General features: G+C 37.8%; 2 protein-coding genes across 10 annotated transcripts in view; one reads left to right on the forward strand and one right to left on the reverse strand.

Moving 5' to 3' along the window:
- LOC136843853 (inversin-like) overlaps positions 1–19,858 on the reverse strand; it is a 649,403-nt gene that overhangs the window by 99,761 nt on the left and 529,784 nt on the right. The gene's annotated exons all lie outside the window — the stretch shown is intronic.
- Eip63E (cyclin dependent kinase Eip63E) overlaps positions 1–19,858 on the forward strand; it is a 205,364-nt gene that overhangs the window by 21,076 nt on the left and 164,430 nt on the right. For all 9 annotated transcript variants that reach the window (XM_067112653.1, XM_067112652.1, XM_067112654.1 and 6 more), the window contains exon 2: positions 14,278–14,295. In XM_067112653.1, coding sequence (XP_066968754.1) covers positions 14,278–14,295 — 18 coding nt within the window. The remainder of the gene's footprint in view (positions 1–14,277; positions 14,296–19,858) is intronic.

A 19,858-nucleotide genomic window follows, 5' to 3' on the forward strand; every position in this document is an offset into this window, starting at 1 on the left:
TAAATTTTCCCATCAGCAGGGTCAGTTTTCTATAGAACTCAGTGGTCTGGTAAAACTAAGATATACTTTTTTATAGAATGACAAGAAATAAAATTCGCCCAGATGTCATTATAAATACGTCAGGAACCGTAGGTTCTCCGGTATTTTTTAACTACATTCTCATTATTATTGTTTTGAATATTCATGTGCTTTTTTTTTCTCGGTATCTATCTGCTCAGTGATTTTATTTGACGATTTTTGCTTAACAGGTAATCTCTTACTTCTTAGTCATTGCTCTTGGTGTCAGTTTTGATTTGCAGTTAAGTTTCGTTATGTTCCCTTTTTTTTTTACTTTGTATTATTATGTGTTTCAGTGTTGTCAGTTATAGCTGTTTTGATACTTTAAGATCTAGTCAGTCAGTATAGTTTTCTTACCGTTTCTTTCTATTTATTATGGGAAAATTTATATATTCCTGGAAGCTCGGCTGTGCTTCTGTTGTGATTTAAGAAATAATAATGTCTGGAATATTACCACGTCTTCTTATCATATTATCCTGTTCTATATAAATATTAATCATATATATATTTATATATATATATATATATATATATATATATATATAATATATATATATATATATATATATATATATATATAATTTATGTATTGGGTATTGGTGACATTGAAACCCTTTTATTTATGTTTTTACAAATATAATAACGGGTAAGAATATAATGAAAAAAAAAATGGATTAATACGCGATTAAAATACTCAGATTCAGAGTAAAATTTCGAAGAATCACAGAAACGGGGCCTGTCATAACATAGGCTACTTATAAGAACTGTCAAACTGCTGATATGACATCGTAATAATTAGTTATACATAGCAGCCGCTAATAACTCTTCTTTGAATCTTGATATTTTTATCTTCCTTTTCTAGTTTTTTGTAAAAGAAAAGTATTGTGCCGGCTTTGTCTATCCTTCCGAACTTTTTTCTGTCCGCCCTCAGAGCTTAAAAACTACTGAGGCTAGAGGGCTGCAAATTGGTATGTTGATCATCCACCCTCCAATCATCAAACATACCAGATTGCAGCCCTCTAGCCTTAGTAGTTTTTATTTTATTTAAGGTGAAAGTTAGCCATAATCGTGCTTCTGGAAACGATATAGGATAGGCCACCACCGGGCCGTGGTTAAAGTTTCAATGGCCGCGGCTCATACAGCATTATAACGAGACCACCGAAAGATAGATCTATTTTCGATGGCCTTGATTATACGCTGTAGCGGCTGTACAGAAAACTCAAGTGTACCGAAGAAACTTCGGCGCATTTTTAACTTTTTTCTGTTACTCTTACACAGTCTCTATTACTTGTTTTGATTTCATGTAGTATATGGTTTTCCATCTTCGTAATTCACCTTCACTGTCCGCCAAGAGGCATATATAGGCCTATGACAAATAGTGCCACTGGCTATCAAATATTTTCTCCTTAATTTCTACGTGTAGATTGTTGCTCGTTCTTGAAACCCTTATATATCTCACAGCAGCGTAACATTGTTTAATGAAACATATTTCCACCCTCTATCAAAGGTATTTCCTTCATAGGCCTACCTCTGGACTGAAAAATCCGTGGCTCAGCCTACTGTCAAGGGAGTGACCTCCGGAGTTATCCCTAAGGGAGTGACCTCCGGAGTTATCCCTAGCCTGTACTTATGTTGTTTGTAATCCTTGGAGGATTACTGTCCTTTTGTACTTCAAAGTAGCGTTTTGTTTTACTAGAGGAAAGTTAGTTTCGTGAAAAGGTTTTTGGATTCTTTTTCCTTTTAAACCTTCATTGATTCAAATGGACTGATGTTACTCGTATCCTCGGTCTGAGAAAGACTCCATAGCCTGCTCTCTCTCGCTGCTGTGCTAGTGTCCTCCTAACAAATGATTTTTTGGCAGCAATGGCATCTACATTGTTTTCAAGGACGTAAATTCTGACGATGCCTGTTGTGCTCGACTCACAGCATTCCAGTGGTTTTGGCTTAGCAAAGCCTGTACTCTTGAAACACCATTTTAATTGTCAACATCAGCCTTGCTTCCGACCACACCTCATTTTCTTAACCTTCGGAGCATCTTTTACAACATATAAGTACTATGTAACGATTGCTCAGCCACCAGGTTTTATTCCTGTACACGAGAGTCATGCTTGGATCTGCTTTATTGTTTATTTTAATGTTGGTCAGACGAAGGTTTTTACTGCATACATATTCCAGTCCTCTGTTCGGTGTTGTTTTCTGATAGTTTATAGTTTTCTGCAAAAGAAAACTATTGAGTTGGCTTTGTCTGTCCGTCCGCACTTTTTCTGTCCGCCCTCAAATGTTAAAAAACTACTGAGGCTAGACAGCTGCAAATTGGTATGCTGATCGTTCACCCTCCAATCATCAAACATACCAATTTGCAGCCCTTTAGCCTCAGTAGTTTTGATTTTATTGAAGGTTAAAGTTAGCTATATAGGTGCTAACAACACCCGCCACCACCGGGCTGTGGCTGAAAGTTTCATGGAATTGCTACGTTCGTCAAAACCAGTGTAGCCAGCTCTGTCGAGAAGTTATTATATAACACTTGTGTGCGTCTTTCGCATTTTTCTTTCCACGTCCTGCAACTATAGATCTGATTGTTTGCAGGTTGTGGATTTCAGCTTCATACGTATTATTTTCTATATTATATAGTTTGACGACGCTTTACGTGTTGGTGAAATACTAAGGCTAGTTTCTCCTGTAAGGTTTTACCGAATAGTTGCTTTAATTTGCAGAAACAAAGCGCCAAATAGCGTGAGTCACCTTGATGCTAGGTAACAGATTTCACACACATGACTCCTAACTTCGTTTGAGTCATAAAAGTGTTCAGATTCCTGACAATGCATTAAGGCGACTCACTACCTTAGTTCATGGCTTCTGTACTGATTCGTATAAAATATTTGATCATCTCTTGAAACAAACACCGGAGAATGCTTTAAGATATATCACTGCAGAAGTGTTTCTGAAAATGCCGGAAGCTAATGTATTCAGGGACTAATTCGAATCTGATAATTGAATGCAGTAATGAATGAGTGTGGCAACAGTGAAAGCTAATTATAAGTGATTGCAACATCGTTTATAATTTCTTGTTACCTCGTAACATTTAAGATTTCACTTGGCAATTCTCACTTTGCTGGTGCTCATAAATCGTTAATTATAATTTCACCCTTCAAAACAACATCGCTCATTTAATAATTGCTTGGAAATTTCCTTTGGTAAAATTCTTCCAGATTTTATCTTCACGTTAAACCACGTCGATTACCCCTTCGTAAAGCCTTGTCAAATGTCTGTCAGTTTCAGCTAATTCAGTTTCCCTTTGGTTTGGTTTCACTGCTTTTCAAATGTCTGTCAGTTTCAACTAATTCAGTTTCCCACTGGTTTAATTTCACTGCTTTTCAAATGTCTGTCAGTTTCAGCCAATAAGTTTCCCACTGTTTCCTGCTTTTCAAATTTCTGTTTGGTTTCATTTTGCCACTGCTTTCAAATGTCTGTCGGTTTCAGCCAATTCAGTTTCCCTATGGTTTGGTTTCATTGCTTTTCAAATGTCTGTCAGTTTCAGCCAATTCAGTTTCCCTTTGGTTTGGTTTCACTGCTTTTCAAATGTCTGTCAGTTTCAGCCAATTCAGTTTCCCTTTGGTTTGGTTTCATTGCTTTTCAAATGTCTGTCAGTTTCAGCCAATTCAGTTTTCCTTTGGTTTGGTTTCACTGCTTTTCAAATGTCTGTCAGTTTCAGCTAATTCAGTTTCCCTCTGGTTTGGTTTCACTGCTTTTCAAATGTCTGTCAGTTTCAGCCAATTCAGTTTCCCTTTGGTTTGGTTCCACTGCTTTTCAAATGTCTGTCAGTTTCAGCCAATTCAGTTTTCCTTTGGTTTGGTTTCACTGCTTTTCAAATGTCTGTCAGTTTCAGCTAATTCAGTTTCCCTCTGGTTTGATTTCACTGCTTTTCAAATGTCTGTCAGTTTCAACTAATTCAGTTTCCCACTGGTTTAATTTCACTGCTTTTCAAATGTCTGTCAGTTTCAGCCAATTCAGTTTCCCTTTGGTTTGGTTTCATTGCTTTTCAAATGTCTGTCAGTTTCAGCCAATTCGGTTTCCTTGGTTTGGTTTCACTGCTTTTCAAATGTCTGTCAGTTTGGTTTCATTGCTTTTCAAATGTCTCAGTTTCCTCTGGTTTGATTTCAAATGTCTGTCAGTTTCTTTTCAAACTTTCAAATGTCAGTTTTCAGCCAATTCAGTTTCCATTTGGTTTGGTTCCACTGCTTTTCAAATGTCTGTCAGTTTCCAGCCAATTCAGTTTTTTGGTCTTTCAAATGTCTGTCAGTTTCAGCCAATTCAGTTTCCCTTTGGTTTGGTTTCACTGCTTTTCAAATGTCTGTCAGTTTCAGCCAATTCAGTTTCCCCTTGGTTTGGTTTCACTGCTTTTCAAATGTCTGTCAGTTTCAGCTAATTCAATTTCCCTCTGGTCTGATTTCTCTGCTTTTCAAATGTCTGTCAGTTTCAGCCAATTCAGTTTCCCTTTGGTTTGGTTCCACTGCTTTTCAAATGTCTGTCAGTTTCAGCCAATTCAGTTTCCCTCTGGTTTGGTTCCACTGCTTTTCAAATGTCTGTCAGTTTCAGCCAATTCAGTTTCCCTTTGGTTTGGTTCCACTGCTTTTCAAATGTCTGTCAGTTTCAGCCAATTCAGTTTCCCTCTGGTTTGGTTCCACTGCTTTTCAAATGTCTGTCAGTTTCAGCCAATTCAGTTTCCTCTGGTTTGGTTCCACTGCTTTTCAAATGTCTGTCAGTTTCAGCCAATTCAGTTTCCCTCTGGTTTGGTTCCACTGCTTTTCAAATGTCTGTCAGTTTCAGCCAATTCAGTTTCCCTCTGGTTTGGTTCCACTGCTTTTCAAATGTCTGTCAGTTTCAGCCAATTCAGTTTCCCACTGGTTTGGTTCCACTGCTTTTCAAATGTCTGTCAGTTTCAGCCAAATTCAGTTTCCCGCTGGTTTGGTTCCACTGCTTTTCAAATGTCTGTCAGTTTCAGCCAATTCAGTTTCCCACTGGTTTGGTTCCACTGCTTTTCAAATGTCTGTCAGTTTCAGCCAATTCAGTTTCCCGCTGGTTTGGTTCCACTGCTTTTCAAATGTCTGTCAGTTTCAGCCAATTCAGTTTCCCTTTGGTTTGGTTCCACTGCTTTTCAAATGTCTGTCAGTTTCAGCCAATTCAGTTTCCCTCTGGTTTGGTTCCACTGCTTTTCAAATGTCTGTCAGTTTCAGCCAATTCAGTTTCCCTTTGGTTTGGTTTCACTGCCGAAGATGTTCCAGCTAGTATGGCTGTCGAAAGAACTCCTGTAGGTGGTGCAGTGGCTACAGGAGGTCCTTTTCCTTCCGCTTACCTTTGCAGTGCCCCGCGAGGGTATCTCATCCAGTTGGTCTTTTAATCTGGAAACTTTTATTATGCCTGAAGCAAAGTTTTGGGGAGTCGTGTGTTTGAGATCTCTTATCCAGCATCTTTTGGCATGAATGACTAAATTTAACAAGGATGTTTGTACCGCCTCATTTAAATGTCATAATTCGATATCCACTTTGTTCTAGCCAGTGTTTGTTCCTGCGCAAATACAAACCTTCGTTGTCTCCATAGGATTTAGCATGCGACGCTAAATCGTATGTGAAGAACTTCAGTTTTGTATGTTAGGAAAAATACAAATTACTTTGAATATTTTCTATTTTTTGGGAGTGTTTTTGTCTATCTTTACATGCAACATGTTCATTACCTCACCAGTTTTTCTGAGTTTTTAATTGATGTTTTCTGCATCTACATAAACATGCGGGAATTCTTAACTTTAACTGTTCTGTATGTATGGAAAACTACTCACCATTTTACCATTTTTCAGTAGTTGCTGTACCTGTTCAGAGTTCAAAATATAATATATATTAAATACTAAAAACACCAGATGTAGATGAACAGATAATATATAATATCTATCTATCTCTATCTATCTATATATCTATCTGTCTATATATATATATATATATATATATATATATATATATATACATATATATATATATATATATATATATATATATATATATATATATATATATATATATATATATATATATATATACATATATATATATACATATATATATATATATATATATATATATATATATATATATACATATATATATATATATATATATATATATATATATATATATATATATATATATATATATATATATATATATATATATATATATATATATATACATATATATATACATATATATATGTGTATATATATATATATATATATATATATATATATATATATATATATATATATATATATATATATATATATATATATATATATATATATATATATATATATATATATATATAATGTTGTTCATCTACATGTAGTGGTTTTAATAATTAATATATATATACTGTATATATATATATAATATATATATATATATGAAATTATTATCACACGTGATTTATATACAATCATGAAGCTACAAATGTAAACTTAATATGAAATCACGCTACCTCGGTATATCTCCGTTGGAGAATTGTGCGCGAAGGGAATTTATATAAGTGATAAATGGTGGAATCGTGACGAACCATTGAACCTATTCAGCGACTCAGTTGGCGTAAACCATTGAGCCATCAAGAGAAGTATAAGTCTTTTGCGAGATGTCAAACTGCTTTTTGCCGTCGTGGCGAGGAAAGTGTACTAGCCTCGACAATGACCCACCTCCGCCATGACAGTTCATTGGTGCGTTTGGAACACGCAGCTCTTGTTATGAAATTATTATCACACGTGATTTATATACAATCATGAAGCTACAAATGTAAGCAATATCGAAATCCACGCTACCTCGGTATATCTCCGTTGGAGAATTGTCGCGAAGGGAATTTATATAAGTGATAAATGAATGGAATCGTGGGGACACGAACCCGCGACGAAAGCAGTACGACATCTCGGCAAAAGACTTATACCTCTCTTGATGGCTCAATGGTTTACGTCAACTGGAGTCGCTGAATAGGCTTTAAATCGCGGGTTCGTGTCCCCACGATTCCAATTCATTTATCACTTATATAAATTCCCGCTCGCGACAATTCTCCAACGGAGATATACCGAGGTAGCGTGATTTCGATATTAAGCGACATTTGTAGCTTCATGATTGTATATAAATCACGGTGATAATAATTTCATAACAAGAGCTGCGTGTTCCAAACGCATCAATGAACTGTCATGGCGAGGTGGGTCATTGTCGAGGCTAGTACACTTTCCCGCTCACGACGGGTAAAAGCAGTACGACATCTCGGCAAAAGACTTATACCTCTTTGATGGCTCAATGGTTTACGCCAACTGGAGTCGCTGAATAGGCTTTCGTCGCGGTTCGTGTCCCCACGATTCCAATTCATTTATCACTTATATAAATTCCCCTTCGGCGACAATTCTCCAACGGAGATATACCGAGGTAGCGTGGATTTCGATATTGCGACATTTGTAGCTTCATGATTGTATATAAATCACGGTGTGATAATAATTTCATAACAAGAGCTGCGTGTTCCAAACGCGTTTCCAATGAACTGTCATGGCGGAGGTGGGTCATTGTCGAGGCTAGTACACTTTCCCCGCTCACGACGGGTAAAAGCAGTCACGACATCTCGGCAAAAGACTTATACCTCTCTTGATGGCTCAATGGTTTACGTCAACTGGAGTCGCTGAATAGGCTTTAAATCGCGGGTTCGTGTCCCCACGATTCCAATTCATTTATCACTTATATAAATTCCCTTCGCGACAATTCTCCAACGGAGATATACCGAGTAGCGTGGATTTCGATATTAAGCGACATTTGTAGCTTCATGATTGTATATAAATCACGGTGTGATAATAATTTCATAACAAGAGCTGCGTGTTCCAAACGTACCAATGAACTGTCATGGCGGAGGTGGGTCATTGTCGAGGCTAGTACACTTTCCCCGCTCACGACGGGTAAAAGCAATCGACATCTCGGCAAAAGACTTATACCTCTTTGATGGCTCAATGGTTTACGTCAACTGGAGTCGCTGAATAGGCTTTCGTCGCGGGTTCGTGTCCCCACGATTCCAATTCATTTATCACTTATATAAATTCCCTTCGCGACAATTCTCCAACGGAGATATACCGAGGTAGCGTGGATTTCGATATTAAGCGACATTTGTAGCTTCATGATTGTATATAAATCACGGTGTGATAATAATTTCATAACAAGAGCTGCGTGTTCCAAACGTACCAATGAACTGTCATGGCGGAGGTGGGTCATTGTCGAGGCTAGTACACTTTCCCGCTCACGGCGGGTAAAAGCAGTCACGACATCTCGCAAAAGACTTATACCTCTTTGATGGCTCAATGGTTTACGCCAACTGGAGTCGCTGAATAGGCTTTAAAGTCGCGGGTTCGTGTCCCCACGATTCCAATTCATTTATCACTTATATAAATTCCCTTCAAGACAATTCTCCAACGGAGATATACCGAGGTAGCGTGGATTTCGATATTAAGCGACATTTGTAGCTTCATGATTGTATATAAATCACGGTGTGATAATAATTTCATAACAAGAGCTGCGTGTTCCAAACGTACCAATGAACTGTCATGGCGGAGGTGGGTCATTGTCGAGGCTAGTACACTTTCCCCGCTCACGACGGGTAAAAGCAGTACGACATCTCGGCAAAAGACTTATACCTCTCTTGATGGCTCAATGGTTTACGTCAACTGGAGTCGCTGAATAGGCTTTCGTCGCGGGTTCGTGTCCCCACGATTCCAATTCATTTATCACTTATATAAATTCCCCTTCAAAGACAATTCTCCAACGGAGATATACCGAGGTAGCGTGGATTTCGATATTAGCGACATTTGTAGCTTCATGATTGTATATAAATCACGGTGTGATAATAATTTCATAACAAGAGCTGCGTGTTCCAAACGTACCAATGAACTGTCATGGCGGAGGTGGGTCATTGTCGAGGCTAGTACACTTTCCCTCCACGACGGGTAAAAGCAGTCGACATCTCGCAAAAGACTTATACCTCTCTTGATGGCTCAATGGTTTACGCCAACTGGAGTCGCTGAATAGGCTTTCGTCGCGGGTTCGTGTCCCCACGATTCCAATTCATTTATCACTTATATAAATTCCCTTCGCACAATTCTCCAACGGAGATATACCGAGGTAGCGTGGATTTTCGATATTAAGCGACATTTGTAGCTTCATGATTGTATATAAATCACGGTGTGATAATAATTTCATAACAAGAGCTGCGTGTTCCAAAACGTACCAATGAACTGTCATGGCGAGGTGGGTCATTGTCGAGGCTAGTACACTTTCCCCTCTCACGACGGGTAAAAGCAGTACGACATCTCGGCAAAAGACTTATACCTCTCTTGATGGCTCAATGGTTTACGTCAACTGGAGTCGCTGAATAGGCTTTAAATCGCGGTTGTTACGTGTCCCCACGATTCCAATTCATTTATCACTTATATAAATTCCCCTTGGCGACAATTCTCCAACGGAGATATACCGAGGTAGCGTGGATTTCGATATTGCGACATTTGTAGCTTCATGATTGTATATAAATCACGGTGTGATAATAATTTCATAACAAGAGCTGCGTGTTCCAAACGTACCAATGAACTGTCATGGCGGAGGTGGGTCATTGTCGAGGCTAGTACACTTTCCCGCTCACGACGGGGTAAAAGCAGTACGACATCTCGGCAAAAGACTTATACCTCTCTTGATGGCTCAATGGTTTACGTCAACTGGAGTCGCTGAATAGGCTTTTCGTCGCGGGTTCGTGTCCCCACGATTCCAATTCATTTATCACTTATATAAATTCCCCTTCGGCGACAATTCTCCAACGGAGATATACCGAGGTAGCGTGGATTTCGATATTAAAGACATTTGTAGCTTCATGATTGTATATAAATCACGGTGTGATAATAATTTCATAACAAGAGCTGCGTGTTCCAAACGCACCAATGAACTGTCATGGCGGAGGTGGGTCATTGTCGAGGCTAGTACACTTTCCCGCTCACGACGGGTAAAAGCAGTCACGACATCTCGGCAAAAGACTTATACCTCTCTTGATGGCTCAATGGTTTACGTCAACTGGAGTCGCTGAATAGGCTTTTCGTCGCGGTTCGTGTCCCCACGATTCCAATTCATTTATCACTTATATAAATTCCCTTCGGCGACAATTCTCCAACGGAGATATACGAGGTAGCGTGGATTTCGATATTAGCGACATTTGTAGCTTCATGATTGTATATAAATCACGGTGTGATAATAATTTCATAACAAGAGCTGCGTGTTCCAAACGTACCAATGAACTGTCATGGCGGAGGTGGGTCATTGTCGAGGCTAGTACACTTTCCCGCTCACGACGGGGTAAAAGCAGTCGACATCTCGGCAAAAGACTTATACCTCTCTTGATGGCTCAATGGTTTACGCCAACTGGAGTCGCTGAATAGGCTTTCGTCGCGGGTTCGTGTCCCCACGATTCCAATTCATTTATCACTTATATAAATTCCCCTTCGGCGACAATTCTCCAACGGAGATATACCGAGTAGCGTGGATTTCGATATTAAGCGACATTTGTAGCTTCATGATTGTATATAAATCACGGTGTGATAATAATTTCATAACAAGAGCTGCGTGTTCCAAACGTGCCAATGAACTGTCATGGCGGAGGTGGGTCATTGTCGAGGCTAGTACACTTTCCCGCTCACGACGGGTAAAAGCAGTCACGACATCTCGGCAAAAGACTTATACCTCTTTGATGGCTCAATGGTTTACGCCAACTGGAGTCGCTGAATAGGCTTTTCGTCAGCGGGTTCGTGTCCCCACGATTCCAATTCATTTATCACTTATATAAATTCCCCTTCAGCACAATTCTCCAACGGAGATATACCGAGGTAGCGTGGATTTCGATATTAGCGACATTTGTAGCTTCATGATTATATATATATATATATATATATATATATATATATATATATATATATATATATATATATATATATATATATATATTATATATATAGATATATATACATATATACATGAGTGTGTATTATATGTATATATGTGTATACAGGCCTATGTATGAGTGTATTTAGGCTATAATACATTTTTTCTTTATGACCTTAAAGTGACCAAGAAACTTCCTTAAACCTTTTATAAAATAACTAATTTCTGACACCAGCTTTGATATGAATATTCCCTACCTCATTAGGACCATTACTTGATAATTGATCGTTTATTTTTTATAATATTTAATGTCGGTAATTCATCACTGACACATCACAAGTAGGTTGAATACAAGTCAGCTATTTAACTGGTAGTTCAGACCACCGGTGCTTCATACGATTATCGAGATTGGTCAGTGGTTCGTTACTCTCTTAAGGTCGTTTACCTGTTTTCAATCTGTTTGTGACGCGCGTGCAACAAGTTGTCGACTTGTCTTCATGGCAAGTGTTACACGTGTCATAAAAGCAATATGATATGTCATGAAAATATTGGACGTACCTCAGGGTAGAAGTAGGCATAACTTCTCCAATTGTAGTTTCTCGTTGGGGGAGTCGATGGAGTTGTGGGCTAGCACTCGCTAGGCCCGAGTTCGAGTCTCCGGCCGGCTAATGAAGAATTAGAGGAATTTATTTCTGTGATAGAAATTCATTCCTCGCTATAATGCGGTTCGGATTCCACAATAAGCTGTAGGTCCCGTGGCTAAGTAAGCAATTGGTTCTTAGCCATGCAATAAGTCTGATCCTTCCGGCCAGCCCTAGGAGAGCTGTTGATCAGCTCAGTGGTCTGGTAAAACTAAGGTATGCTTAACTTTTCTCCAGTTGTTCGGTTGTACATTTCATCAAGTGCTTTAGATTCTATGAAGTATGTCTAACTTATTATTTTTTAATTTTGTATGATCGGTTGTGATATAGAGCCTCTAGAAATTGAATAATACAGTCACCTTAGAATGTCCTTAGAGATGTTTCGCTGAATTTTGTCAAAAGTTCAGTGTGGATCTGTTGTAGTGTTTCATGTGGTACGTCATGTGGCAGTAAGTTTGGCCCACGTTTTGTCTTCAAATTCATATTCGGCTCATTGTAAATTGTGCTCAGTCCATGATGAGCATTCGAGACACCCGATGCCCATCATTCTTGTAGTATGAAAAGCAGTCTCACACTTTGAAATATAATTATGCAACTTGTGTGTCGTTCATAAACAACCTCGCATTTCCTACATCGTTTTGGTTTTTCAACGATTGCATAGATCTTTAAAAAAATCTTATCTTTACTTAACAGTCTTCTAAAACTGTTTATCATGAGTGTGAAGGCAGTGAGTGCCTTTCTTCGAAACAAATAGGTAAACGATCAAGTTGAAAGTGTCCCTTGCGGTAGATATTTACCGTAAATCAATTTCTGCCAAGATGTCGTTGATAATATAAACTGAAAATCCGTCAGGGAAAAAGGTATTAGTCAGTTAACGTTCATCTGCAATTACCCCATTGGTTATCTAGGGTGACTCACTATACTGTGACTGGAAATTCTTCTTCTTCTTCGTTTAACGTATAATAAGTAAAAATCCACAATTATGTATATGAGCAAGAATATATATTGGCCGAAGAGGACCGTCGTGCAAACGACCGAAAGCTCCCATTTTTAATAATTTTTTATTTTGAAAAATTACAGCCTTGCGCAAATTACGTAATTGTGGATTCTTACTTTTCACCCAGTAGTTAATGTCCCTTTTATTTGCTACTAGAGGCAGGTTGAAGGGACTAAAGCTGGGTTCTGTTAAGTCGCCTCTCTGCAGTTTTGTTGACCTGTTCCTGATGTTTTTCCTGAAGTCTGAAGCAAAGACCCTTCATTCATCGGTTTGTAATTTTGGGCCTTTCAACGATGTTTGCAGTTGCGCTGAGCAGTGAAGAATATCATGGAGATTGATCTAAGACGCAAAACTAAAAATAAAAATAGCGAAAGTTCTGAGAGTAGGAGATAGGTCAGGTAACTAACACCAAATTCTCATGGGATTTTCAGTGTAAAATTCAAATTTTGACACAACGGCGACGTTATCTATCATGGTCATGTTTTCTAATTGTCATGGATATTTGTACAAATACCTGAATGGTACTATTTATGAGCCTCATTCTTCTGAAACAAATTAAAAAGATTATGAAATCATAACAGACTTCCTTAGAATGGCGTGAACAGTGTAAAAAAGGAATAATCATAAAAAAGATTAATAATATTCCAATTGAATGTATTTAATTATTTACTATTCATCATTCTTAGTAACAAATAGATGAATGCATTCAGGAGGAATGAATGTATCTAGATTTAAATAGCAATGAATAAAACAAGTGATTCATAACGTTTAGCAATAAAGAAATGAAATGTCTATGAAGGGTCTCAAACCCACGATTTCGAAAGCTATGGTACAGTGGTGACTCTGGTTGTATAACCACCACCGGCGGAAGTTAAGTGAATGGGATACCTGAGGCAGCCCAAAGCACTGACAAACATAGGGAGGCCCCCCCCCCCGTCAATTAACTGATAGGAGTGGGTACCGAGTGCCTCTTCTGCCAGAGGGTATTGAAAGAAATGGACGTAGTGGTGAGTGTGTGTGTGTGCGTTTGTGTATGTGTGTGTATTTTCTCTGAATATAATGATGCCATGTTTCTGACGGGTTTCGTCCATAAAGACTTTTTTTTTTCTCTACGTCGTTAGCATGACTAATATTCCCCAGAAAGAATGACACCCATTTTTTCCTATCTTTATGAGATTGTGGTGGAACGGACAACATAAGTTATATTTTTATGTGGGGAGGAGGGAAGGGGAGTGGGGGAGGGATGGGAGGAGAAGGGGAGAGGAGAGGGGGAGGAGAGAGGAGGGGAAGGTAGACCAACCCCATCTCTTAAGGGATAGGGGATGATTTTACAGACCTCGAGCCAAAACACGACTTTGGGGTTATGGACAGTGAATTTGCATCATGTGTTAATATAAGTCAAACACTTATGACGATTTTTATTTCACGTTAAAATAACTTTGAATAGCTAAAACGGAATGTTTCTTGTTGTGCTGTTTTATTGATTTGATTGTTATTTGTCACATTTTATAAACTGAATATTTAACTGTAAGATTTTAAAATTTTCCTATGCTAATCTATTCTTTCTTTTTGGGTGACGTCGCCATTCCAGAAATCGCCGATCCTAAAGGTAAGTGAAGATCTGAAATTTTCCTTTTTTTTTTCCTCGATAATATTCGAAGGGTTAAAATGATATAATGATGATAATTTTATTGATTACATTTACCATTAAACTTGAGAGTACCTGAGAAGTCAGTATAACAGCTGGAGGAGTTCTGGCAAGGTAACCTCACTTACCGTTCGTAAAGTAATTTGGGGAGCATGGGATAATTGATCTTACTTTAATTCTGTATTTATGATTTTAGAATTATGATTCAGACACTGATTAATCTTTTGCTTTAGACCTTTTTGTCTTTAATGGCAGATTCATTAGCTGTTTTGCATCTAGGTACAATATAGGTACAATATATTTCTTACTTTGAATAATTAACAGACTTCTTGTAATAAGTTTGCTATGTCTATACAGAATTTATTTACTCCAATTGCTGCTGATTTTTCTGTCCACTCAAACATGGTTAGATTATGTGCAATTTGGTAAACGTCCACATTGGTCTGTACTTGTCCTAAAGATACATATTCTAACACTTTGTTTCCGTTACACGAACTTTTTATTGCTCTCAACAACTTACCTTCCATACTGTAAATTTCAACACCTTCCACGTTTGTCTCTCAATCAGTTCTATAATAAGCTTACTCTGGGTCCATGTATGGCATAAACAGTTTTTCTCCTGTATTTTCGAACTTCTCACTTAATTATTTCATCACACACACGTTATTCACACACCCTTTTTCTTGGCCAAACCCACATTGTTGTTCCCCTGTCAGCCCTCTGCCACCTAGCTACCTGACTTTCTCCTCAAACACCTACCATATACCTTCCCTTGAATATTTAGTAACAATTTGCTGCTATAATGCCTGCATTGGCCTTTATCAAATCTACTTTTGTTAGTGGAACAATCGGCGTCTGACCCATTCTTTTGAAATATTTCCCTCATCCAGGCATACCTTACAGACCGTGGTGTTTTTACAGCTCTTCAACCTCTTAATTCTATTCTTTACGTCCTTAGAGTCACTTCCACAAGTATTTTCAGTTTCACACTAAACTTTTCCACTCTTGCACCATTCAGCTCTGCCTCTCTCATGTCCTCCACACTCAACGCACCTTCAAAATACTCACTTCATTGGGAAAAAATCACATTTACTTCAAGCATCGTCTTCCCATTTATCTCTGATATTCTTCGATCATCTTTACCTTGTCCTTTCTCTTTGCGTTTAACTTCCCGACAGAATAGTTATTTTCTCCGTAAAGTTCACCTTCTCCAGTTTATTTTCATCATGGACCTTCTTTTCTCTCTCTCACTGTCGTCTTGATTACCTAATCCTTTATACCTGTACTTGATCTTTGTCAAGGAACCTCACCTGAAGTAGCGTAATTTATTTCTCCCAGCACTAAACCTTTCATTTTTTCGTCTGACTTCTCGCTGGTTTCATTCCTTCTTTCCCAGCCTGTACCCAAACGGCACAAACACTTCTGCTCTTCTATATCCTATCAGTGAATTTTACAAACTACGCGTTTACTCCTTTCATCTGTTATAGCCATAGATACATCGATGCAGTTTTTCCATATATGCTCTGTTCACTTCATTCTTATCTGACTGAGCTCCCTTCAGTCCATGTACAGCCACAGGTTTTATCCCACCTTAAACTTTTAACTATCTTAACTTTCTCTGTAACCAAAACAGTTAACAAATATAAACAAAATAATGATCATGTTCACCTACACCCCATCATCATCTCATCCTTGCATCCAGTATCTTGGTGTTCCAATTATTTTGGACTACATATTATCAAACAAACTAATTTTGATTGCATTTTTTCTGTCCAAGTATACTTAAAAATATTCATCTGTGGAAACGAATTTCAAACAATCAAGCCTCTTTGACGACAGGGACGCCAGATCAAAAACTCCATCTCCTTCTCTGTAATGTACATTTACATTGAAATCGCCTAGCTCAACAATCCTTTCTTGTTCACTAAATCCAACCACACAGATATAAACATCCCGTAAAAGATTCTTCTCCCTTCTTATTCCTTTCCATTTCTTGATCATTTACACCCACTGTTACAACTTTTTCTCCTGCCACACTCAAATACAATCCTTGGACTAGCATATTTAAACCTTCACCTAACCACAGAGTCTTCCTGACACTGCAGATGGTACACCTTCCCAGCTCTACATCTTTCGACTACCCCAAACACAGTCTACACCTTCCTAACTCTACGCCTTTCATCTATCCCAGACACAATCATGCATTGTTCTTACCATTCCTGCATACGATGCTCTTCCACTTTTGTCTCATCAAGTGCCAAAAGGTCCAGCTTTCCCTCCCTAAACAAATTAGCTATTATGTGTGCTAAGGTACAAACGAATATTCAGATGGGTTAAGGTTGGTAAACAACAGATGAAAGGATGCTCCTCAAGATGGAGTAGGGGAAGACGGCTGGGGTATGCTATTTTATAGTAAATCTTGCTGTTTGAAGGACACTGACTTACAACCTGTGTCATTTCTTAATGGAAAATCAGTTTTACATTTTTCTGTTGTTTAGACTAAACTACTGAAGGTTTTGAATTCCTTAAATTTTACATAATTTCTTTTGAAATCAGCGAATCAAATGTGTACATTCCTTGACTGATAACTAATAACATTTTTGCCATTCTGTGTGTGTGTGAAAATCAGCAGAACCCTGGGTTTTGCAAAATATTAGGAAAAAATAAATACGAAGCCTGATGTTATTGCATGTAAAGAGGCAAAGGATAATGGGCAGAGTATTTTGAAATAAGGGGGTTGGACAAACAGTAGGCTAATTATGTTTGTGGCTGACAGAAGCAGAGCTGGGGAATGGATAGTGCTTATGGAGTTATGGCAACAGTGGGGATGGGTGAAAGAATACAAATATATTTGTTGAAGTATTTTAATAATATTGACCATATATATATATATATATATATATATATATATATATATATATATATATATATATATATATATATATATATATATAAAATATATATATATATATATTGTGTATATGGTTTGGGAATGCAAAATAAGTAATAAAAGAAGAGTTACTAGGTATTCTTTCCCAGTCTGAATTTGTGCTTGACTTGGTTTGGAGATTATGATGAGGATGGTTGTACTAGGTGATTTAAATGTATAAAGTTAGGCGACAGAAAGAAATGGTATTGTTGATAGGCATCAAATTCTTGGTGTAACTGAGAATAGAAAGTGTCTTGTACTGTATACTATCATGCTAATTGACAGCTTTAAATAGATTATCTTTAAATAAGAATTATATAGTGATTATATATATATATATATATATATATATATATATATATATATATATATATATATATATATATAAACTTATAAACTACAGGGAAAATGGCAAGGAGGATAATTTATTAGAGCCAGTTGAGGGACATAATGCTGAGAAGAGTGGCGGCTGGAGGTACATCTGAGCATTATTTGATTGAGGTGATTGGAATTAAAGACTGGAGAGGTAGGAGTGAAATGTAGCTGTAAATTTAATTAAGACAACTGAGTTGGATAAGATGAAAGTGATAATAATGTACGAAAAATTGGCTGGGTTAAAAAAAAAAAGACAGAATTTTATGGAGTGTATGTGAGAAGTGTGCAACATTCATTTTTGAGTCACAGAGTAGGGGACCAGGAAGAGGGCGTAAAAAAGTAAGTAGATTGAGGAAAAAATGAGAGTTTTTCGTGAAGAAAAAATTGTTTGAAATTGGCAGGAACAGGTTTTCTGGAGGATAGATTGTGTAATCAGGAAAAGTGGAAGAGAAAAGGAGGCAAGTAATGAGAATAAAAGGGTGAATACGTGGAAGTTTGTTAGAAGAATACATTTTTTCTATGGGAAAGTAAATGCAGAGAAAAAGTTGCATGAGCAAATGGATCTCAGGATAAAAGATGTAAATAGAAAGATGCTGTCTGAACAGAGTGCGGCCTTGGGGCGACTAAAAGAGTATTTTGAAAATTTGTTGAACGCAGGAGAGAGAATGGAGCTGAATGAAGGGATTAGTGTAAGTGGAAATGCTTGTGGAAGTGACTGTTGAGGATATAAGCAGGAAAATGAAGAGGTTGGCGGGACTCCAAGCGAGATGCTGTGGCGTGTGGTGAAAGTGCGAGCAATTAGCTGACAAGGGTGGTACATTATTTCTAGGCAGGAGAATGTTCCAAGGGAATGGGTGTATGGAGAACCTGTTCTTCTATAATTGGGTGAAACTGATAAAGGAGAATTAAGGCTTTTGGGGGTATAATGTTATTCTGTTTACTAAGGAATGTTGTATGATAGGAAATGGACAGATGACTATAGGATTAGTTCAGGAAGAACAGTGTCAGTGTGCGTTTTGAGAAGGAAAGAGGGAGTGTGGTTTACCTGTTTGCCCTGAACTGTTGATGTGAGAAATCTGACAGTGTGAAAAAGTTGTAACATACATAACGTAAAAAAGCTTACAATAGAAAATTAGTCGAAAGCAATTTAAAGCTTTTATGATGAACCCAAAACTTGTGTTGGAATATGTAGACAGAGTATGACTCGTTTACTGCAAGAGTGTATCTTATTCAAATCTATGTTATGTCTCCCTGGAAGGAGTGATGCAAGAAATCAGCGTAAGGATGCAGGTGCAAAGTTGTGTTACAAGATAAGGGCTCGTGAATAGATGTTGGAGTGGTCGATGGTTGCAGATGATAGAGGACTAATTGAGCATAAAATTGCAGAAAGTAGTGCAATCATTTGAAACTGCAAGCAAAGAAAGGGAAAGCAAACGTGAGCTAATAAAGGTATGAAGGTACACTGAAACCGGGAAGATGGAGTAATGGATGTTAATGCGGATGACGACAGAATGGAAGTGGGTGATTTGCATAGATATATGGAAGCATGAGCAATGGATAATCTTAGGATGAAAGAAGAGGTGAATCACGGAACTGGTAAAACGAGAAGTGGCGTGGCTAGGCATGTGGGCGAAAGGTTTGGAAGAGATTTGGAGTGAGTATCATAGCGAACAAGTCTGTGTAAAAGGACTGTTGAGCCAACCCTCCTTTATGGAAGTAAAATGCTGATGTTTGATGTAATTAAATGAAAAGCTGGAGATATTGAGATGAATTATTGTGCAGTATATTTTATGTAAGATGAATGAATTGAAAGAGTTAGAAAAGGGGGAGACATAAAAGTGGTGTAATAGATATTTTTTTAGATGTTTTGGCCATGTGGAAAGAATGGGAGATAATAGATGAAGAGAATGTATAAATGGACATTTTATTAGGAAGGAGTGATGAGTGGTGAGCCTGCTGTTTATGTGTATGAAGCTGCTAATGTTGTGAAAGTGTTCTGCACAGGGCGTTCATCACAATTCAGCTCTTGAAGTATGAATGTGTCATTAACTATTATCATGATTTTTTCTCTTGTCCTATTCATTGTTGGAGGCAACGTTCTCAAGTGCATCTCCCGTAGGGGACTAGTGCCGTCAGTGCACCTCATGCGGTGCACTGTGGGCATTAGTTAAGGGTCTTTGCAGCGTGTATTCAGCCCCTAGCTGCAACCCCTTTTGTTCC

The sequence above is a fragment of the Macrobrachium rosenbergii genome, chromosome 12, assembly GCF_040412425.1.
Source record: "Macrobrachium rosenbergii isolate ZJJX-2024 chromosome 12, ASM4041242v1, whole genome shotgun sequence".
Taxonomy (NCBI): Eukaryota; Metazoa; Arthropoda; class Malacostraca; order Decapoda; family Palaemonidae; genus Macrobrachium; species Macrobrachium rosenbergii.